This window comes from Neofelis nebulosa, chromosome 1, assembly GCF_028018385.1.
Source record: "Neofelis nebulosa isolate mNeoNeb1 chromosome 1, mNeoNeb1.pri, whole genome shotgun sequence".
NCBI lineage: Eukaryota > Metazoa > Chordata > Mammalia > Carnivora > Felidae > Neofelis > Neofelis nebulosa.
The window spans coordinates 131,879,069-131,900,726 of NC_080782.1; the positions used below are offsets into that span (position 1 = coordinate 131,879,069).

The 21,658-nt window shown below is 36.5% G+C and overlaps 1 protein-coding gene across 15 annotated transcripts in view; it reads left to right on the forward strand.

Annotated features, from left to right (window-relative positions):
• Positions 1 to 21,658, forward strand: part of RAPGEF6 (Rap guanine nucleotide exchange factor 6) — a 191,051-nt gene that overhangs the window by 140,554 nt on the left and 28,839 nt on the right. For 11 of the 15 annotated variants that reach the window (XR_009257722.1, XR_009257730.1, XM_058716651.1 and 8 more), the window contains 4 exons: positions 2,716 to 2,730; positions 8,022 to 8,262; positions 10,340 to 10,723; positions 20,611 to 20,822. Coding sequence is in view for 13 of the 15 variants with exons in the window: in XM_058716651.1 (XP_058572634.1) it covers positions 2,716 to 2,730; positions 8,022 to 8,262; positions 10,340 to 10,723; positions 20,611 to 20,822 (852 nt within the window). In the remaining 2 variants the exon portion in view is untranslated. The remainder of the gene's footprint in view (positions 1 to 2,715; positions 2,731 to 8,021; positions 8,263 to 10,339; positions 10,724 to 20,610; positions 20,823 to 21,658) is intronic. The other 4 variants (XM_058716731.1, XM_058716497.1, XM_058715931.1 and 1 more) reach the window with 1 other exon arrangement.

A 21,658-nucleotide genomic window follows, 5' to 3' on the forward strand; every position in this document is an offset into this window, starting at 1 on the left:
TCTCTGACCCTCCCCTGCTCATGCTCTGTCTCTCTCTGTCTCAAAAATAAATAAACGTTAAAAAAAAAAAAAAAAAAGAAAAGAAAGTAAGGATGCTGCTTCTCAGCCAAGAAATAAGTTATCCATGGTGTGGAAAAGGATAAGGGAGATTTTTTCAGTCTTGGTGGCCTCACTTCTCTTCCTTTGTGAGGTACTGAAATATGTTAGTAATTTTCTGGAAAGTTTTTTCCCCAGCACCTGAAGCTAAAATTGTTTTATTGTCATGTATTGTTAATTAGATATACTATAGCATCTTTTCATTAGTGCTTAAATTTTGGTTTTGGGTTTAAACATCATGTGGGACATCAACTTTATTTTTATGCATCAGTTCGTGCCCAAAGACAAAAATTGTTATTTAACTGTATAATGTAAAATTTCATTACAGGGAAGAAAAACTTGAAAAATTACTTATGTATCCATCACTTGAAAGGATTTGGGATGGCTTTCAATAAAAGACACATACAGTTAAAACCAAGATGTATAATTAGGTCCAAGGAGAAGAAAGAAAAAAAAATAAATAGATCTACAAAGATTGGTGTAGTTGTGATTCAGCTTCAGTTTTAATGCTGAAGGCCCTAACAGCTAGTTATAAGAAAGGAAGGAAGCTTGATTACATGAATCCCATTATTAGAAAGGAGGGAATATATAGTAAGTGTAGTAGTAAAGTTTCTGTTTTATTATAGCAACTTGAATAAAAACTCAACATACCACAGTTTTGTGACATTCATTCTGTACATTGTTACTTGGGTCTTTAAAAATTTCATTTGCCTCTTAACTGTTAGAGGGTACAAAACTCACTAATCTGTCTTCAACACATCCTCCTCTCTACCTGTCTACCAGTGTTCTTTCTAGATCACAGATTTTAATGAGTTGTTACTCTGCTTAGGAATTCTTAATGATTTCTGAAGTAGTTAAGGTTCAGTCATGAGATAGAAACCACTCCAGATATTTAATCAGAATTTAATATAAGAAATTGTTGCCAATTAACTGTTTACCTAAAATGGTAAAGAAGTAAGCACTAAGGTATCACAGAGGCAGGAAAACTGCCAAGTGGATTCATCTTCTGGTACATGAAAGAAATGCCACCACAGGGTGAAGACGTGTTGCTGGGGTAGTACAGGAAGAAAAATCCCACAAGAAAAAACATAAAGCAGGAAGTGTTTTCTTCCTCTAACCTTACAGTTGCTTTTGGTGCCCTTTTTGGCATAACCTAAGAAGGGACCAGTTGGCAAGAATGTGGTTCGCAGAATCTCAGCCCCATCACGACAAGGCAGAGTGAATCTGTAACCTTGCAACAATAACATAGTAACTGTCAGTGTTCACTTTACACAGCATGATTGTAAACCCCCTTTTTAGCCTTCTGTCCTGCCAGTCTCCCTACTCTGACATTCTCTCTCTTTGCCGCATATCTTCACAAGTGTGATTTCTTTGCCCGTGCTGTTTTGCCACCTGTCAAGTTCTCTCCCTGCATATCCGGTGAACTTTCTCTTATTCCATGATGCTGAGCTCAAATGTTAACATTCTCTGGGAAGGCCATCCCTCCTTCCCGAGAAATCTTTAACGCATTTTCATTGTCTATTCTTACATTGCTTTCAAGTAGGAGCATGGGAATTTATTTTCATGTCTGTATGTGTGTCCCACAGCAGTGCCTCTTACTTATACTACATTCACAAATAAAATATTTTTACACTACCAAAACACAAACTAAGTATGCATACTTTCATAAGCTGAGTTTTTAAGGACAGATGATTTCTAAATTAAGTGATTTTTATGGCTTTGTTTTTTGTCATTGGCATATCTAGAGGTGGGGGTGAGGAACATAAGGGATGGTTGTAGGGAGAGGACTAAGAGAGCAGTCAGCTGGGGAGTTAGCTGGGGGAACCAAAAGAAGAGGTTGAAATTACTAAAATTTAGAAACTGTAAGCCCCTCATTGCACTGAAATTTGAAGAGAAGGTGCTACTTGGTTTGATTGCATAGTTCACTCATTGAAAACATGTTGAAAGAGCCAAAGATGCTTTGATAAAATCTATATTGAGAGGTCAGTCTGCAAAGCTCAGTCTGCAGCCTGTGTCCATACCAGCAATATAAATGAACACATATGGGGCACCTTGGTGGCTCACTCAGTTAAGCATCTGCTTCATGATTTCAGCTCAGGTCATGATCTCACTGTCATGAGATCCAGCCCCATGTAGGGCTCCTCGCTGACCTCGCAGAGCCTACTTAGGATTCTCTCTCTCTCTCTCTCTCTCTCTCTCTGCCCCTCCGCCACTGTCTCTCAAAAAAATTTTTTTAATTACAAAAAAAAGAACACATACAGGTATTTAACTTATAAGTTGTATTTTTTAATCCCCAAAACGTATAACTTTTTGAAAACGCTTTTATGGTGCTGTTTATATTTGTTGAATAAAATACTCCTTAGCAATTAATTTCCAAATTCAGTTCCTTAAGTTCTGCATGACGGTACTGAATTTTAGGTTAGCTGTGTACATCACATGTGTGTATTGTAGTACATGTGTGACATTGGCCAAGTCTGATTAACTTACTGTTGATTTCAGTGTGTTTATGCTGCTTGTTTAATTGTTGTTAGCAAGTTGGGTGAAAGCTACAGAACTGTTAATAGTTTGCTTTTGATTGCTGACTGTTCTGTGATTTTGCTTTGTTTTTGCTGCCTACAGCTGTTGGTTTTTACTGTAAGTATCTTGAAAACTGTGGTATTCCATTACTTAATGTTTCTGTGTAGTGTTTTATTATTTTTAAAAAGTCCCATGATACAGAATTGAATGAAGTAGGAATCAGAACTTTTCTACCCACTGATAAGCTTGCCATTGTAGACTGGTGTGTATTCTTTTCATCATTTTCTTTGAATACATGTATTTTTGGTTATAGAATCAGTATACATGCTGCTCTATAACTTGGAAACTTGTAGGGGGGAATTTTTGACCTAATGTTCGATGAGGCCTAAAACAACTCAAGAGTGTGGCCCAAGGGTTGTGAAACTGGAATTTTTTTTTTTTTTTCTCAAGTGTGCATATGGAACTTTTTGCTTACCACTTTTTCATTTAATAGCACAAACCTTTTATTTGATTTCTTTAATACTTAGTAAACTTTCAGATTCAGCATTCCACATCTGAGTTATTTTAACTAATTTTTTATTTTAAAGGAACATAAAGTTTTTGAAAAATCAGATTGCAGAGGAAGGATAGAATATAAGTCTCCACTCCCCAGAATTAACAATTGTTCATTTATTCATATATCCTTCCAGAAATTTGAGTGCACATAAAATGTGTTCACATTCTCTGCACCCCAAATGATACACTGTACTTTTCTTCTACCTACCCATCTCACCTGGCAATATACCTTGAATACTTTCCTGTTTCAGAATGTGTTGTTCTACCACAGTTTTTTTAACAGCTGTTGGCATTTCATTTAACCAGTCCCCTTTTGGTGGACATTTACAGTGTTGACTAAGTCTCTATGTTTATGTATCTTTACATTTTATGTTTGCATTATTATTATTATATTTCAAATTTTTGTCATGTTTTCTGGAGATTTGTTTTCTCTTGTGTGTGTGTGTATATATATATATATATATATACACACATGTGTGTGTATGTATATATATATATATATATATATATATATATATATATATTCTGTGTGTGTATACAAAATATCATCTATTTTGCCTCCTGTCCAGCAAAACTTAAAATGTTTACTGCCTTGGCCTTCATAGAACAAAAGTGCCAATTCTTGATCTATACCATTATACAACTATCTTGTGTTTTCGTAGTGAAACTCTTCACTATATAGATTATCTTTCCTTGAACCACCACTTACTCTCTCAAGTATGAGCAGAGACTTTGTCCCATCTTATTTATTATTGTATCTTCATCATATGGAACACGGTTGACACATAACAGGCACTCCCTAAATATTTATTCACCATATAGCAACTTAAAGTAAAATCAAAATGGGACACCTGGGTGGCTCAGTAGGTTAAGTTTCCAGCTGCAGCTCAGGTCATGATCTTGCATTTGGTGAGTTCAAGCCCCTTGTCACGCTCTCTGCACATAGCTCAGAGTCTGGAGCCTGCTTCAGATTCTTGGTCTCCCTTTCTGCTCTGCATGCACATTCTCTCTCTCTTTCTCTCTCTCTTTCCCTCTCTCCCTCTCTTTCCCACTCACTCACTCTAAGTCAAAAATAAATAAATAAACATTAAAAACATAAGATAGAATCAAGAGTCAGCCTTTTGGTTTTATTTTATCATCATCTTACCTAAAAAGGTCTTCCATTTTTACTGTAACATCAGGGTCAATACATGCTTCCCTCAAGTATCTTATTTTTGTATTTTATTCAGCAAGATTATAGTTAGCATTCTAGAAATTTTGCCTTTGGGTTGAAAGGCCAGATATTGGAGATTGCTTTTCTTGAATTTATTTACCTATTATGTAAGATTTTTTTTTAAATGAACTATGAATCCTAAGACTAATAAATGCTGTCATCCACCAAGAGTCTTTTTAAATGTGTTTTCTCCTTACGGGGTTATATTCTTGTATGCATTCTAATTTCATGCCTAAAATTTGAAATAATTAGATCATTTTTTCTTGATTGAAATTTATTCTGACCTCATGTCTACCATTCATCTGATCATTAACATTGGAATACCTGCCATGTTTAAGTATTAGGTTTGACATCTATGATGTCCTGCTGACAGCAAACATGTTGATGAAGAATATGGATATTTTATATCTGTAACAACTCTAAAAGAGAAAAATAGGTTTACTCTGACAATGATAGCAATGCAAAGAAATGTCTTCCTCTAATCCTTTTCCGGGTAACTTTCTAGGTTGGCATTTACTACCATGGCAAATTTATCAGGGTTTGGGTAATGGGCTGCCCTCTGGATAATCCCTTTTATGGTTCTGTTCTAGAGGTACCCATTCATAATGCCAGATCCCTTTTATGTGATTATGTCACAGTTTGGCCTTCACATGGGAAACAAATCACTTTAAAGAGAGTATGACTTTTTTTTTTTTTTTTAACTGTTTAGCAAGATACACAACTCTGAGTTCCTTCCCAGAAGATGTTAATAGTATGTTGGAAACAAAAGAAGAGAAAATGAAATGTGTGCAAATTCCCACCCTCTCTTTGTGAATAAATTTCCCTAGAGAAATTAAAGTGATCAGAGCATCTCCGCCTTACCTCAGGGTTAGCCAGTACTGCGGGCTGAAAGCTCAGTCTCCAAAGACCTAGTAAGCTGATCCAATTCTAGAGCCCCAGACAACTGAGGCCTACTTTTGTGAAGAGGATAGGAATGGGGATAATGAAACCCTTTTGTTCACTGTCTTTCTCTTAGCAAACTGCAGTTTCCATCTACTTGAAAATATTTTCTAGCCACGGGTAGAGAAGCATCTCAATTTGGGTGGATCATAAAACACTCTAACCTTAAGCCTTGTAGGTTTACAAACCCGATGTCAGCAACACCTGAAGGATTGTCTTATTGCAAGGAAATAATGAACAAGAAGCTTTTGGTGACTCATATATTTGCATACATCAAGAAAGGCAGTTTGTTGCATCTATCTTATAAAAGAGACTTGACTGAATATATGAAGCTTTCTGCTTCCAACTTGGCAGTAGACCCAGAACATTTAGGACTCCTTTTTCCTGGAATTGTATTCATATATGTTCAGTTGAATCTTCCAGTCGGTCATGGAAATCTGTCTCTTTTTGTGCCATTAGCCTCAGAATGTTACCTTATTCTGTGAAATTATTTTCTGCCGCATCTATTTCATTACTCTTTTCTTCCCTTTAAACAGAATTATACTTCAGATGGCCTTAAGACAAATTTAAGTTTTCTTCATCTCTTAAAGTTAATAATGCAATAAGAGAGTGCTAGAGAAACCATATCTACTTGAGCCACCAAACTCGCTCAACCCAATTACAGTCATTACCAAAAAAAAAACCCCACAAATAATATATTTTTCTTAAGAAAAAAAAAGACAGTTTTGGGGTACCTGGTTTGCTCAGTTGGTTAAGCGCCGACTTCAGCTCAGGTCATGATCTCACAGTTTGTGAGTTTGAGCCCCACATCGGGCTCTCTGCTCACAGCTCAGAACCTGGAGCCTGCTTCAGATTCTGTGTCTCCCTCTGTGTCTGCCCCTCCCCCACTCACACTCTGTCTCTCTCTCTCTCAAAAATGAATATTAGGAAAAAAATTTTTAAACAATTTTGTAACAATAATTTTAGGAAATTGGAAAATATTAATGATTAATTTTCAGATTATTTATGTTTATAATCAATATTCGGTAATATTAGGGGAAAATACACCATGTGTTCATGCTGTCAAATCACTTTTTACTTACACTGAATTATATTAAAAAGTAGACCGGGGTCATCATATTGAACATTGTCCTGGAAGTTTTTGGCCAGTGCTGTGTAACAAGAAAAATTTTTTAAAATAAGGTAGAATGGGGAGGATAATATCATTACTTATTTGTGCATATCATATGAACATTTATCTTGAGGTAAGATTTATCTGCTGATAGCAGAAATCACAAAGGTAAAGGGGTGCCTTTGTGGCTCAGTCGGTTGAGTGTCTGTTGATTTCAGTTCAGGTCATGATCCCAGAGTCATGGGAGTGAGTCCTTTGTTGGGCTCTGCGCTGAGCATGGCGCCTGCTTGAGATTCTCTTTCTCCTTCTACCCATTTCACCCACTTGTGCTCTCTTTCTTCTTGTCTCAAAAATCAAAAAATTAAAAAGAAATGACAAAGTTTGAGATTTAACCGCATGAATATTTTAAATTTTCCTGTTAAATATGAAAATAGGAAAACGTGCCACTTTATAGTAGACTGAGCGTTGTTATCTAGTATTGGCATAAATTCAGTAAGAAAGAGCATAAAGAATACCAAAAAGTATTTTTAAAAAGAAGGAATACTAAGAATGTAACTAAAATTGTTCTCTTTATATTCCAGGATGATAAAATATTATAGCCTTTTTGGAGAACACTTTGGCACTATATTTCAAAACCTTAAAAATAAGCATGTCCTTCCTTGAATTCAGCAATTCTCTTTCTCTCTTCTTCGTCTCCTCCCCCATCCCCCACCCTTTTTGGATTTTCTTTGAGGAAATAATCAGATTGCCTGCAAAGGTTTATCTACTAGGGAAGTTCGGAGGAGGGTATTATTCATCATAATGTCATTATAAAAGATATGCAACCTAATGTTTGTCATTAAAGGCTTGTATGATGTAAAAATATAAAATACATATTATGGGGTTGCCTGGGTGGCTCAGTGGGTTAAAGCATCTGACTCTTGATCTCATGGTTCCTGAGTTCATATCCTGTATCAAGCTTTGCACTGATAGCACAGAGCCTGCCTGAAATTCACTCTCTCTACCCACCTCTCTGCCCTTCTCCTGCTCACACAAATGCACACGATCACTCTCTCTCTCTCAAAAATAAGTAAACATTTTTTAGAAGAGAATTTTTTTTTTAATTTTTTTTAACGTTTATGTATTTTTGAGACAGAGAGAGACAGAGCATGAACGGGGGAGGGGCAGAGAGAGAGGAAGACCCAGAATCAGAAGCAGGCTCCAGGCTCTGAGCCATCAGCCCAGAGCCCAACGCGGGCTCGAACTCACGGACCGTGAGATCGTGACCTGAGCTGAAGTCAGCCGCTTAACCAACTGAGCCACCCAGGCGCCCAGTAAACATTTTTTAAAAAATAAATATATCTTAAGGAGTCCTAGGCCTCCATTAAAAACAACTTATTTTTTTGTGTTTTTCTGTGAACATATATTAGTATTTCATCACCTGAGAAGGCTGATATATTCATTTATCAATAAATGCAACAGTGATTTCTGTTAACCTCCTGGAATAGAAATGTATTTATCACTGTTCAGAGGGAGCTTTTTGTTCTGAATTGCTTTTTGAAGAGTTTAATTGTCTTGAAAATAACAAGGCACACTTTTGTATTCATGTAGATATTCCTGATCAAGTTATAAGAGTTTTCAAAGCAGATCAACAAAGTTGCTACATTATCATCAGTAAAGACACTACAGCTAAAGAAGTTGTTTGTCATGCTGTTCATGAATTTGGTTTGACTGGTGCGTCTGACACATATTCTCTCTGTGAAGTTTCTGTTACTCCTGAGGGTGTCATAAAACAGAGAAGACTTCCGGACCAGTTCTCCAAATTAGCTGATAGAATTCAGCTCAATGGAAGGTGAATGTGCTTATTAGTGAATGTATTTTATTTCTAGATGTGTTTCTTTTTTTTAATGAACTATAATTAGCCTACAGTGTTCTCTTAGTTTAAGGTGTACAGCATGTTTGACAGTTGTGTACAGTGTTCAGTGTTCTCCACGATGAGTGTAGTCACCGGACAATGTTGTCAGCCTGTTATTGGCTATATTTCCTTTGCTATGTATTTATCTCTATGAGCTATTTATTACATAACTGGAAGTTTTTAAATCTCTTAATCCCCCTTTATCTAGATGTGTTTTTGAAGATCATGTGTAAAAACAGACATTTTAAGTAGAAACATCACGTCTTAAGGTCACTGAATTCACTCTAAAATTAAAGTAGGATTTCTCTTTTTCAGCTTCCTTGTCTCCATAATTACGTAAATGGAATCTCAGAGTGTTAGCTCTCATAAAGACTACCTGAAAATGAGAGGAGAAAGAGGACAATTTGCTAAGCTATTTTAGCCCTCCTGCTGAAATAGTCTTAGAACCACTGATGTAGTCCAGTCCATTTTTTACAGAGGAAACCAAGTGATACATATCTTTATATGTATGTGACAATATATATGTTAAATTATAAATTTGTTTTTAATGTGACTAAAATTTATGTGGGACAAAAGAAGGCATAATTTTTAAATGAGCTCCGAAAATTATTTGATCAACCAGAAGATTGTTTCTATAGTACATTTGTTCTTTATGCTGGTGGTTTTCTCTGAGAATAATATTTTCTTTTTAGTGACCTTAGATTTACATGTAGAGTAAAATCCTTAGAAACCTCACAGAGATTGCCTGTCATGGATGCTGTTAAAAGAGTGGGTTAACTCTGCTTTGCTAGCTACACATAGTGCTTAAAGAGCACAGACCCTGGAGCCAGGGTGCTCAGCAGTCTGGGTAAATTCTAGCTCTGGCTGTGTGACCAGGGTGTTATTTAGTTTCTCTCTGCCTGAATTTTCTCATCAAAAATATGGGGATGATAATAAATAGAAACTACCTCATAAGAATGTTAAGAGAATTGATGAGTTAACCTACCCTATAAATGTTAGATATAATTAACTAGTGTAATGGGTCTCAACACATTTGTAGTTTTCTTTGAGGCATGTGAACAGTATAAAAGAAGAAAAAGAGGTATAGTTGCTTGACTGTAAAAATAGATGAGATACAAACTTAGGCTTGGATCGAGTTGTATACCAGAAAAGAATAAAGTAAAAGTGACGTGTGACACAGCATGTTACCTCTTTGTCCCCAGCAACAGCCTTGTACAAGATATTTCCCAACTGTGAAGCTTGTCTCTTAACTTTTAAGTGCTATAGAATTGTTGATGTAAAAAGAAGAAAATGAAGGTCTTTTTTATGGTTGCTGATCAGTACCATTTGCTGGAGTGAGGTTTTGTATTTAACAAGGGAGAAATCGTTAGTGCAAGGGTTTCTCTCCTTTATAGGTTTTACTCTTCTTTGCTCCTCTTGGGAATTCAGAAATGAAGAAGAAAATAAGCGTAGGAACAACTTCTAAATAGATTCAGGTGTTTATTCATGCTGTCCATGAACAAATACTTAACATAGTACCTGCTATGCATCAGATACCTTCATATAGGCCTTATAGAGCTTTCATCCTCAAGAATATATACACAATTATTGACACATTTTGTGAGTAGTTGTGTAAAATGATAAGGTTCACGGCATTATCAACATTATTTTTACTCTTTAAATTTTTCTCATTTAAAATGTTAATTTTCTGGGGCACCTGAGTAGCTCAGTAGGTTAAGTATCTGACTCTTCATTTCTGCTCAGGTCATGATCTCATGGTTCATGTGTTTGAGCCCTGCCTTGGGCCTTGTGCTGACAGCACATAGCCTGTTTGGGATTCTCTGTCTCCCTCTATCTTTCTCTCGAAAATAAATGAACACTTAAAATGTTAATTTTCCATTTCATCTACAAATGAATAGTCTGCTAATATTTTTGATAAAATGTTATTAACCGTATAATGACATTTTGACAAGTTAGATACGGAAGATGCTCTTATAAATGTGAAATCACTTATAAAAACAATTTTTTTTTTTAGGTATTATTTAAAAAATAACATGGAAACAGAAACTTTATGTTCAGATGAAGATGCCCAAGAACTAGTTAAGGAAAGCCAACTGTCCATGCTGCAGCTCAGTACCATTGAGGTGGCCACTCAGCTATCAATGAGGGACTTTGATTTGTTTCGTAATATTGAGCCTACTGAATACATCGATGACCTTTTTAAGTTAGATTCCAAAACAGGAAATACTCACTTGAAAGAGTTTGAGGACATTGTTAACCAGGAGACATTCTGGGTTGCTTCAGAGATTTTAACTGAACCAAATCAGCTCAAACGAATGAAGATTATTAAGCATTTTATTAAAATTGCACTTCATTGTAGAGAATGTAAGAACTTCAATTCCATGTTTGCAATAATAAGGTAAGTCTGTACAAATAGTTGTGTATAGTTTTGTTGTATTAGATATGAAGCTAATTTCTTGTGTGTTAAGTGACTAGGAGAAGAAAAGTCTGATTAACAGGTTTTTAAAGTATTGTTAGAGTTAATATGTTTTCTCTTCTGGTGATAGTGGCTTTTTGCTTTTTGTTTCTTCCATCTTTCATTTAAACTTTTTTTTTTTTTTTTTTTTTTGGCTGAATAAGGTTGATTGCCTTGCCATTTTTCTTCCTTTCTCTCCCTTTGGCATACTCTCTTTGGATCTATGCCCAACAGTTGGTCTTTATCATCAGACTCCAGTACTGTGCATCTTTCATTATCTACCTCACTGTGATTTGGCACTGAAAAATCATAGTGTGGTATCAGTACTCTAATCTAAAATTGCTGTTTTGAAACAACAACAGTAATAATGCAACTATTTGGTAAGCTCATTCATCAGGTACTGCCTCACGTATCACTGGATGTGTTGTTGTCCAAACAAGGTAGGCATTAGAATTAGAATTACAAAAATTTGGTTTATAAAAGCCCAGAAAGTGTGGATGGTTATATGAGCTGGGAATCTTCTTCCCCTGACTCACTAGGTTTGGCTGAGATTGATAATTTATCTTCTGACCCTCCCCTATAGTATAGTGCTGATCATTAGAGGGATTCCTCTCAAAGGAAGTGTAATTTTAAATAGGGAGGGTAGTTGCAGTTTTGTGCATTTATAAGGCCATGTGCTTACATATAGCAGCATAATTACATCTTAATCCCAACTATGTATGCCGCGCCGCACCCCCCCCCCCCAAGAATTTAATTATGGCTTGTTCCTACCCTCACATGAGATAGAATCAGAATCTTTATAATCATAAATCTGTCATGGTAATAAGAAAGTCCTTTATGAAGTTAACCACTGGATACACTTTAATTAGATGATTTAGGAGGAGTTTTGGGTTGGGGCGGGGGGTGTTTTTTGTTTGTTTCTTTTTTTTAGGAGGAGTATGGAACAGAGTTTAGCAGTGACCTTTAGAATCAGCTGCACTTGTGTCAGAGTCCTGCCTCTGTGGTGTAGTAGCAATGTGTCAGTAGAAAATTGAAGACCATTTTTTGTTTTGTTTTTTGTTTTTCATCTGTAAAATGCAGGAATCACACTTCATACTGACAGTTTTTAACAGCTGAGTCTAAAACAAGGGAACAAAAATGCCATTGATAAGTACTTCGAAGGTTAGAAATTGAAACTGTAGGAACAGGCTTAGTTTTGGAGTAGTGTGAATAAAACTGACACCAAGAGGATTTCTGTGTAACAAGAGAGTATAAAAGGTAAATGGCTTAAGAGTCATAACTAGTGACCATCCTGAATGTTGGGGTGAAGAAGAGAGTCCAATCAAGAGATAGAAGATTAATAAAAGAAATAATACACCAGCACAGTGATGATTGTGTCACTAAAGCCAAGGAAAGAATGATTCAAGAGAAGGTGGTGGACAGTAGCCCCAAAATGGGTATTTGGTTAAGAGGTTTGTTTTGTTTTAAAGAGTGTTTTATTATACACATTACACATTTTCAGTAGTTCCTGAAAAATTAATTGCTTTGTTCCTCCTATTTTATGTTTAAGTGTATCAGAGATGATAAAGCACATACCAACTTTCCAGCAGAGGTTACACAGGTGAACCAACCAGTTCTGCCTGCTATTAGATACTATATTTTATTTATTTGAGTTCTTTTTCTTAGTCTTGCTAAGAGTTTGTCAATTTTGTTTATCGTTTCATTGCTTTATTTTTAATTTTTGGCGCCTCTTTCTGCTGTGATATTTGTTATTCCCTTCCATTTCCTAACTTTGGGCTAAGTTTCTTTTTCTAGCTCTTTGATGTGAAAAGTTAGATAATTTATTGGAGATCTTACTATAGAAAGTTATCACTAAAATTCTGTCTTGGAAATCGTTTTTGCAGCATCCCACTGGTTTTGGTATGTTGTGTCTCCATTTTCCTTTTTGAGAGATAACTTATTTCCCTTTTGGTTTTTTTTGACCCATTCACGGTTATGTTGTTTAATTTCTACCCATTGGTAGATTTTCACATTTTCCTCTTCTTAATTCCTAGTTTTAGACCATTATGGGCAGAAAAAAATACTTAGCATGATTTCAGTCTTCTTAAATTTGCTAAGACTTTTGAGGTTTAGTTTATAATCTCTCCTGGAGGATGTTCCGTTCATGCTTGAGAAGAGTGATTATTCTGCTAATGGTGAAAGGCCTGTCCAGTGTGTATTTGTTAGGTCCATTCAGCCTAAGGTGTGGTTCAAGTCCCATTTCTTTATTGATTTTCTGTCTAGGTAATTCATCCATTCCTGCAAGTGGGGTATTGAAGTCCCATACTAGTATATTGCCACTTGTTGCTCCTTCAGGTCTGTTACTGTTTGCTTAATATAGTTAGGTGCTGAAATGTTGGGTGCATGTATATTAATGACTTTGATGTTTTCTTGATGAGTTGACCCTTTATCATTATGTAATGACCCTGTCTCTTGTTACCATTTTTGATTTAAAGTCCTTTTTATCTGATACAAATATAGCTACCCTGCTCTCACTTGGTTTCCACTTGCATGGACTGTCTTTTCCATAGTTTGATTTCCAGCTTATGTGTGTCCTTTAAGCTAAAGTGAGTCTTTTGTAGGCAGCATATAGTTGGGTCTTGCTTTTTTATTCTTCCACCCATTTGGTGGGAGAATTTCAATCCATTTACATTTATTTTTTTTTTTTAGATGAAGTCATAGTGTCTTTTATTTTTTTTAATTTTTTAATGTTTATTTATTTTTAATATGAAATTTATTGCCGAATTGGTTTCCATTCAACACCCACTGCTCATCCCAGCAGGTGCCCTCCTCAGTGCCCATCGCCCACTTTCCCCTCCCTCCCACCCCCCATCAACCCTCAAGTTTATTCTGTTTTTAAGAGTCTCTTATGGTTTGCCTCCCTCCCTCTCTAACTTTTTTTATCCCCTCCCCCTCCCCCATGGTCTTCTGTTAAGTTTCTCAGGATCCACATAAGAGTGAAAACATATGGTATCTGTCTTTCTCTGTATAACTTTTTTCACTTAGCATAACACTCTCCAGTTCCATGCACGTTGCTACAAAAGGCCATATTTCATTCTTTCTCATTGCCAAGTAGTATTCCATTGTATATATAAACCACAACTTCTTTATCCATTCATCAGTTGATGGACATTTAGGCTCTTTCCATGATTTGGCTATTGTTGAAAGTGCTGCTATAAACATTGGGGTACAAGTGCCCCTAGGCATCAGCACTCCCGTATCCCTTGGGTAAATTCCTAGCAATGCTATTGCTGGGTCACAGAGTAGATCTATTTTTAATTTTTTGAGGGACCTCCACACCGTTTTCCAGAGCATCTGCACCAGTTTGTATTCCCACCAACAATGCAAGAGGGTTCCCATTTCTCCACATCTTCTCCAGCATCCATAGTCTCCCGATGTGTTCGTTTTAGCCACTCTGACTGGCGTGAGATGATATCTCAGTGTGATTTTGATGATTTGTATTTCCCTGATGAGTGACGTTGAGCATCTTTTCATGTGCCTGTTGGCCATCTGGATGTCTTCCTTAGAGAATTGTCTGTTCATGTTTCTGCCCATTTCTTCACTGGATTATTTGTTTTTTGGGTGTGGAGTTCGGTGAGTTCTTTATAGATTTTGGAAACTAGCCCTTTGTCCGATATGTCATTTGCAAATATCTTTTCCCATTCCGTTGGTTGCCTTTTATTTTTGTTGATTGTTTCCTTTGCAGTGCAGAAGCTTTTTATCTTCATGAGGTCCCAATAGTTCATTTTTGCTTCTAATTCCCTTGCCTTTGGAGATGTGTCAAGTAAGAAATTGATGCAGCTCAGGTCAGGGAGGTTTTTTTTCCTGCTTTCTCCTCTAGGGTTTTGATGGTTTCCTGTCACACATTCATCCTTCATCCATTTTGAGTTTATTTTTGTGATGGTGTAAGAAAGTGGTCTAGTTTCATTTTTCTGCATGTTGCTGTCCAGTTCTCCCAGCACCATTTGTTAAAGACACTGTCTTTTTTTTCCATTGGATATTCTTTCCTGCTTTGTCAAAGATTAGTTGGCCATACTTCTGTGGGTCCAGTTTTGGAGTCTCTGTCCTATTCCATTGGTCTATGTGTCTGTTTTTGTGCCAATACCATGCTGTCTTAATGATTACAGCTTTGTAGTAGAGGGTAAAATCTGGGATTGTGATACCTCCCGCTTTGGTCGTCTTCTTCAATATTACTTTGACTATTCGGGGTCTTTTGTGGTTCCATACAAATTTTAGGATTGCTTGTTCTAGCTTTGAGAAGAATGCTGGTGCAATTTTGATTGGGATTGTATTGAATGTGTTGATTGCTTTGGATAGTATTGGCATTTTAAACAATATTATTTTTCCAATCCATGAGCATGGAATGATGGAGAACTATCTATCATGCTACTGGAAGTCAAAATAAAGCTGGAGTAGCCATACTTATATCAGACAAACTAGACTTTAAATTAAAGGCTGTAACAAGAGATGAAGAAGGGCATTATATAATAATTACAGGGTCTATCCATCAGGAAGAGCTAACAGTTATAAATGTCTAGGCGCCGAATACCGGAGCCCCCAAATATATAAAACAATCACAAACATAAGCGACCTTATTGATAAGAATGGGGTAATTGCAGGGGACTTTAATACCCCACTTAGAGCAATAGATAGATCATCTAGACACGGAATCAATAAAGAAACAAGGGCCCTGAATGATACATTGAATCAGATGGACTTGACAGATATATTTAGAACTCTGCATCCCAAAGCAACAGAATATACTTTCTTCTCGAGTGCACATGGAACATTCTCCAAGATAGATCACATACTGGGTCCCAAAACAGCCCTTCATAAGTTTACAAGAAGTGAAATCATACCATGCACACTTTCAGACCACAATGCTGTGAAACTTGAAATCAACCACAGGAAACAGTCTGGAATACCTCCAAAAGCATGGGAGTTAAAGAACACCCTACTAAAGAATGAATGGGTCAACCAGGCACTTAGAGAAGAAATTAAAAAATAGATGGAAACAAACGAAAATGAAAATACAACAATCCAAACGGTTTGGGATGCAGCGAAGGCAGTCCTGAGAGGAAAATACATCGCAATCCAGGCCTATCTCAAGAAACAAGAAAAATCCCAAATACAAAATCTAACAGCACACCTAAAGGAAATAGAAGGAGAACAGCAAAGACACCCCAAACCCAGCAGAAGAAGAGAAATAATAAAGATCAGAGCAAAAATAAACAATATATTATCTAAAAAAAACTGTAGAGCAGTTCAATGAAACCAAGAGTAGGTTTTGAAAAAATAAACAAAATTGATAAACTTCTAGCCAGGCTTCTCAAAAAGAAAAGGGAGAGGACCCAAATAGATAAAATCATGAATGAAAATGGAATTATTACAACCAATCCCTCAGAAATACAAGCAATTATCAGGGAATACTATGAAAAATTATATGCCAACAAACTGGACAACCTGGAAGAAATGGACAAATTCCACACACTTCCAAAACTCAAACAGGAAGAAATAGAAAATTGGAACAGACCCATAACCAGTGAAGAAATTGAATCGGTTATCAAAAATCTCCCAACAGATAAGAGTCTAGGACCAGATGGCTTCCCAGGGGAATTCTACCAGACATTTAGAGCAGAGATAATACCTATCCTTCCCAAGCTGTTCCAAAAAATAGAAAGGGAAGGCAAACTTCCAGACTCAATCTATGAAGCCAGCAATACTTTGATTCCCAAACCAGACAGAGACCCAACAAAAAAAGAACTACAGGCCAATATCCCCGATGAATATGGATGCACAAATTCTCAATAAGATAGTAGCAAATCGAATTCAACAGCATATAAAAAGAATTATTCACCATGATCCAGTGGGATTCATTCCTGAGCTGCAGGGCTGGTTCAACATTCACAAATCAATCAGTGTGATACATCACTTTAATAAAAGAAAAGAACCATAGGATCCTGTCAACCGATACAGAAAAAGCATTTGACAATATTCAGCACCCTTTCTTAATAAAAACCCTTGAGAAAGTCGGAACAGAAGGAACATACTTAAACATCATAAAAGCCATTTATGAAAAGCCCACGGATAATATCATCCTCAATGGGGAAAAACCGAGAGCTCTCCCTCTGAGATCAGGAACATGACAGGGATGTGTACTCTCACCACTGTTGTTTAACATAGTGTTGGAAGTTCTCGCATCAGCAATCAGACAACAAAAGGAAATCAAAGGCATCAAAATTGGCAAAGATGAAGTCAACCTTTCACTTTTTGCATATGACATGATACTATACATAGAAAACCCAACAGATTCCACCAAAAGTCTGCTACAACTGATAATGAATTCCGCAAAATCGCAGGGTACAAAATTAATGTACAGAAATCAGGTGCATTCTTATACACTAATTATGAAGCAACAGAAAGACAAATAAACTGGTCCCATTCACAGTTGCGCCAAGAATCATAAAACACCTAGTAATAAACCTAACCAAAGATGTGAAAGATCTGTATGCTGAAAACTATAGAAAGCTTATGAAGGAAACTGAAAAAGATACAAAGTCCATTTAAACTTAGAATGATTACTGATACATGGGGACTTTTACTACTGCCATTTTATTATTTTCTCGCTGTTTTGTCTTTCTTTTTTACTCCCTTGCTGTGTTCTTTTGTGAATTGATGATCTTCTGTCCTGATATGCTCTAATATCCTTTTCTTTGTCTTTCCATGAGTCTATTACAGGTGTTTGCTTTTTGGTTACCATGAGATCTACATGAAACATAACAATTTATTTCATGCTGATACTAACTTCAATCATATGCAAAACCCTTTTACTCCCCACCTTTTATGTTTTTAATGTCAACAGTTTGTCTTCTTAGATCCTGTATTCATTTACAAATTATCCAGGAATCTTAAATGCTGCTCTCCAGATCTGCTCCCTCCCCCTAGTCATGGAGCTCTCACTTTAATGGATGTTCTGGGTCTGGATCTTCCAAGAGTAAAATGAGTGTCTTTGACAGCATCCTACACAATTAGGGAAGCCAGGCATGTACTCACCAGCTCTCCCTCTCTCCTGTGGGAAGAATCACCAGCTATCTAGTTACCTTTCAACTGTGCTGCTTTGGAGAAGAGATGATGCCAGCAAAATCAAGCTCTTCTCTTTACCTACTTGAATGCATCCAAACCTTTTTGTTTTTTTATTTTGTTTTACTCCAGCTGAGTACTGGAACTTCTCTTCTGGAAACCTGGACTTCCACAAAGTCTCTCTCTCTTCTTTAGGTGACAGAGTTCTTGTTCTGCAGGCACTCCCAGACTACAGGCAAGGGGGGCACAAACCACTTCATAACCTCCTATAGGTTCTACAAACAGTACTAAAGACGGTCTCTTACCAATACACTTGTAAACAAGGCTTTCCCGAGCCCCCTTGGCGAATGATGCTGGGTTCAACACACGCAGTGTTATTCATGAGTAGATGCTAGACTTTTGTTGTTTGGCTGGAGGGATAAAACAAGGGATATCTTATGCTGTCATGATACAGACATCACTCTCTGTAATCAAATCTTGGTTGAAGTTTGCTTTCTAGTCATTTTATAAAGGTCTTGTAGAAATTCTATTTGCTGAATATATTTGAAGTGTCTTCCTGTTGTCTTTGAACGTCCATCACATTGTGGCTTTAAAATTCTTGTCTCACGTGTTATTTCCTGGTAATGTCATAGACAGTAGCTTCATAACTAGCATTTTATGTAGCTGTTCAAATCTCTGAGATTTCTCCCCATGTTCTGTCCTTGTCTCTGATGTCCTTTACCTTTACATCTGTGTTTCTACCTCTCTTTTAGTTATGTATCTGGTTCTCTGGGACTGTGGTGCCTGTTCAGTCTGTAGTGCCTGATTTGTTTCTGTAGTTTTCTCAGGTTATACCTTTGAATATTTTTTCAGTTCCATTATTTTTGTTTCCTTCTTCCAAAGATAGCAGTTATTGCACATTTTAGATCTCCATTCTCTTCCATATCCATTATTTTCTCTCTAGAGAAATAGAATTTCCATTGATTGCTGATTGCTTCCACTGATTGCTTTTGTTGATCCTTAACACAACTTGTGCACGGTCTTTTTTTTTTCTTTTGTACGTTCCAGTATGGCCTTCATTTCTGTGTTGGTTTTATATTTCTTTCATTTCTTTTCTGAACTCGACTAGTTTTTTGTTTTTTGGTTTTTTTTTTATCAACTTCTCTTACCATATTTTCTCTAAGCTTTTTATATCACTCCATTAAGCTGTTTACTTTATTCATTTGAAATCATGGTTAGGTCATTGATTTTTATTTGATTGGTGGCAACATTTTTCTTACTTGTGTTCTTTGTTAGTTTTCCTTTACCAACTATTTGCAGGAGGTTCATGTGGAAGAGGATCCAGGGCATTATTTCTGGCTAGCAGGAATTGAGCTTGAATGTGAATTGTTTTTACCCTTCCTTCCTTCCTTCCTTCCTTCCTTCCTTCCTTCCTTCCTTCCTTCCTTCCTTCCTCCCTCCCTCCCTCCCTCCCTCCCTCCCTCCCTCTACGTTGAGACGGGCAGCTTTGGGGCTGCTTACCGCTCAGAATTTCTACCTTCTGTCCTGTCTCACTCTTAAAGGTATTAAGGTATTGTCCCATGAAGATATTATCTCACTCTGTGTACTTAACCTGGCATTTCCTGGTAAAGAACACAGTCAAGCCCCCACCTAATTCTGTCATCCTATGGATTCTGTTGTGTTGTCTCCAATAGGATATTTGCTGTTCTTGCCTTTAGGGTGAGGTAGCCACTTCGGAGAACTTCACCAGCTTGCATTGAGATCTTTAACCATGCCCATTCTTTTTCAGCATTTGGCATTCTCCTGTTTAATCTTGACTGTTTATTGGCAACCTTTTAATGTGTTTAGGAGTTACCGGTATCTTAGTTTCTGTGAAGATGAAATTTGCATTTCTGTTATTGATCCATAGAGTTTCTTGGGATGATTTCTGAGAGGCAAAGGGAGAAAAGATATCTTAACTCCACACCTTAAAATCAGAAGTCAAGAAAACATTTTAAGTACAGTGGTGTGCATAAAAGTCAGGTGCCTGGGAATAAAAGAAGGGTTAACTGGTTAGAAAATTGAAGCATTATATATGCAGGATTCATGTGGCAGCCTACCTGCCTGATGGTAGTATAGACATAAAGGGATAGAGAGGAGCGAATGGGCATGTTTTTCAAAGGAGGGCTATCTGAGCTTAAAATCCTGTCAGAAGAAGACATTGAATATGTGGACGCCTTGGGGGACAGGATTAGAACCTAGAGATAGGGAAGTATTTGAATCAGGGACATGAGAGAACAAAACCTTGGAAAGAAGGCTGCCTCAGCTCTAGAACTTGCCTCAGTTATTATAGCAATTGTGTCCAGCATTACTTAAACCACTTTCACAATAGACAGTGTCTTCATAAAGTTATTTTCTGAATAAAGCAAAGAAAACTTTGTGATATTTGAAGGGTTGTTTTTTTTTTATATTTAAGTGTCTACTTTATGGAAATACTATGTCTCAATACATGCAAGCTGTAAAATAAAGGCTACAGTCTACAACTATACGCAAGTAATGTAGTTCTTCTGGTATAAATTTTCCTGATTGTAACATCAGAGAGCCCTTTTATTATTTTTTTTCCCATGGTTTTGGTCTCTTCATTTCAACACATTAGAAACATGTCCCTATTTATTTTATCTTTATTAGAGAAATTTGTTGTATACGCTTTACTGCCCTGAGTCTTCTCCCTTATCCAAGTCCCTTATTAATGTTTTTATTCTCATCTTTGGCAGTGGCTTGAACCTGGCATCTGTAGCACGACTCAGAGGTACTTGGGAAAAATTACCAAGCAAGTATGAGAAACACCTCCAGGATCTACAAGACCTTTTTGATCCATCTAGAAACATGGCAAAATATAGAAATATTCTTAGTAGTCAAAGCATGCAGCCTCCAATTATTCCACTCTTCCCTGTTGTCAAGAAAGATATGACATTTCTACATGAAGGTATTTAAAAGTTATTTGAAAATTAGTGTGTTTAGCTTCAGCAAATTCCACAGAATTGTGATGTATTATATTTTTCAGCCTTTTATATCACAAAAGCTTTACCTAATTAAATGTAGCAAATTTTAGAAATCAAAACCCACATTATTGACAAAAACAAATTTAAGTGTTTTCCCTCTGCATTCAAACTTAAATTTGACTTACACCCACATCAGATTGTTCATATTTTTTATTTTGTTTACTAATAATTTTCCTTCCAAACTTTTTTTAATTGAATTATTCAACACATTCAATACAGTAAAGTGAGCATAACAAGAGAACAACTAAATGAATTACGACAGAGCAAACTCCCATGTAATCAACTCACAGGTCAAAAATAAAATGTTGCTAGCCTTGCAGGAGCCCTATTGATGCCCCTCTCTAATAACCGTCCTCATTCTCTTCCTCAAAAGCAATGACTGTCCTGACTTCTAATACTGTGGTTTAGTTTTATCTGTTGCTGAACTTTATATAAATGGAATCACATAGTATATTTGTTTTCTTGCATTTTGGTTTGGTTTGGTTTCTGGCTTATTTTAGTCAATATTAGATTTATGAGATTTTCCCATGTTTTTTGAGTGTAGCTGTATTTCATTTTCAAAACTAGTATTCCATTACCTGAATGCAATACAGTGGATTTATCCATTCTCCTGATGAGCATTTCATAGTTTTCCACTGTTCACCTATTATGGATAATGCTGCTTTGAATATTAATATCGTTCATAGTGGATTTTATTATGGATGTGATATTCATATAATCAACTTTAGAAAACAGTTTGGCATTGTCTAGCAAAAGTGCA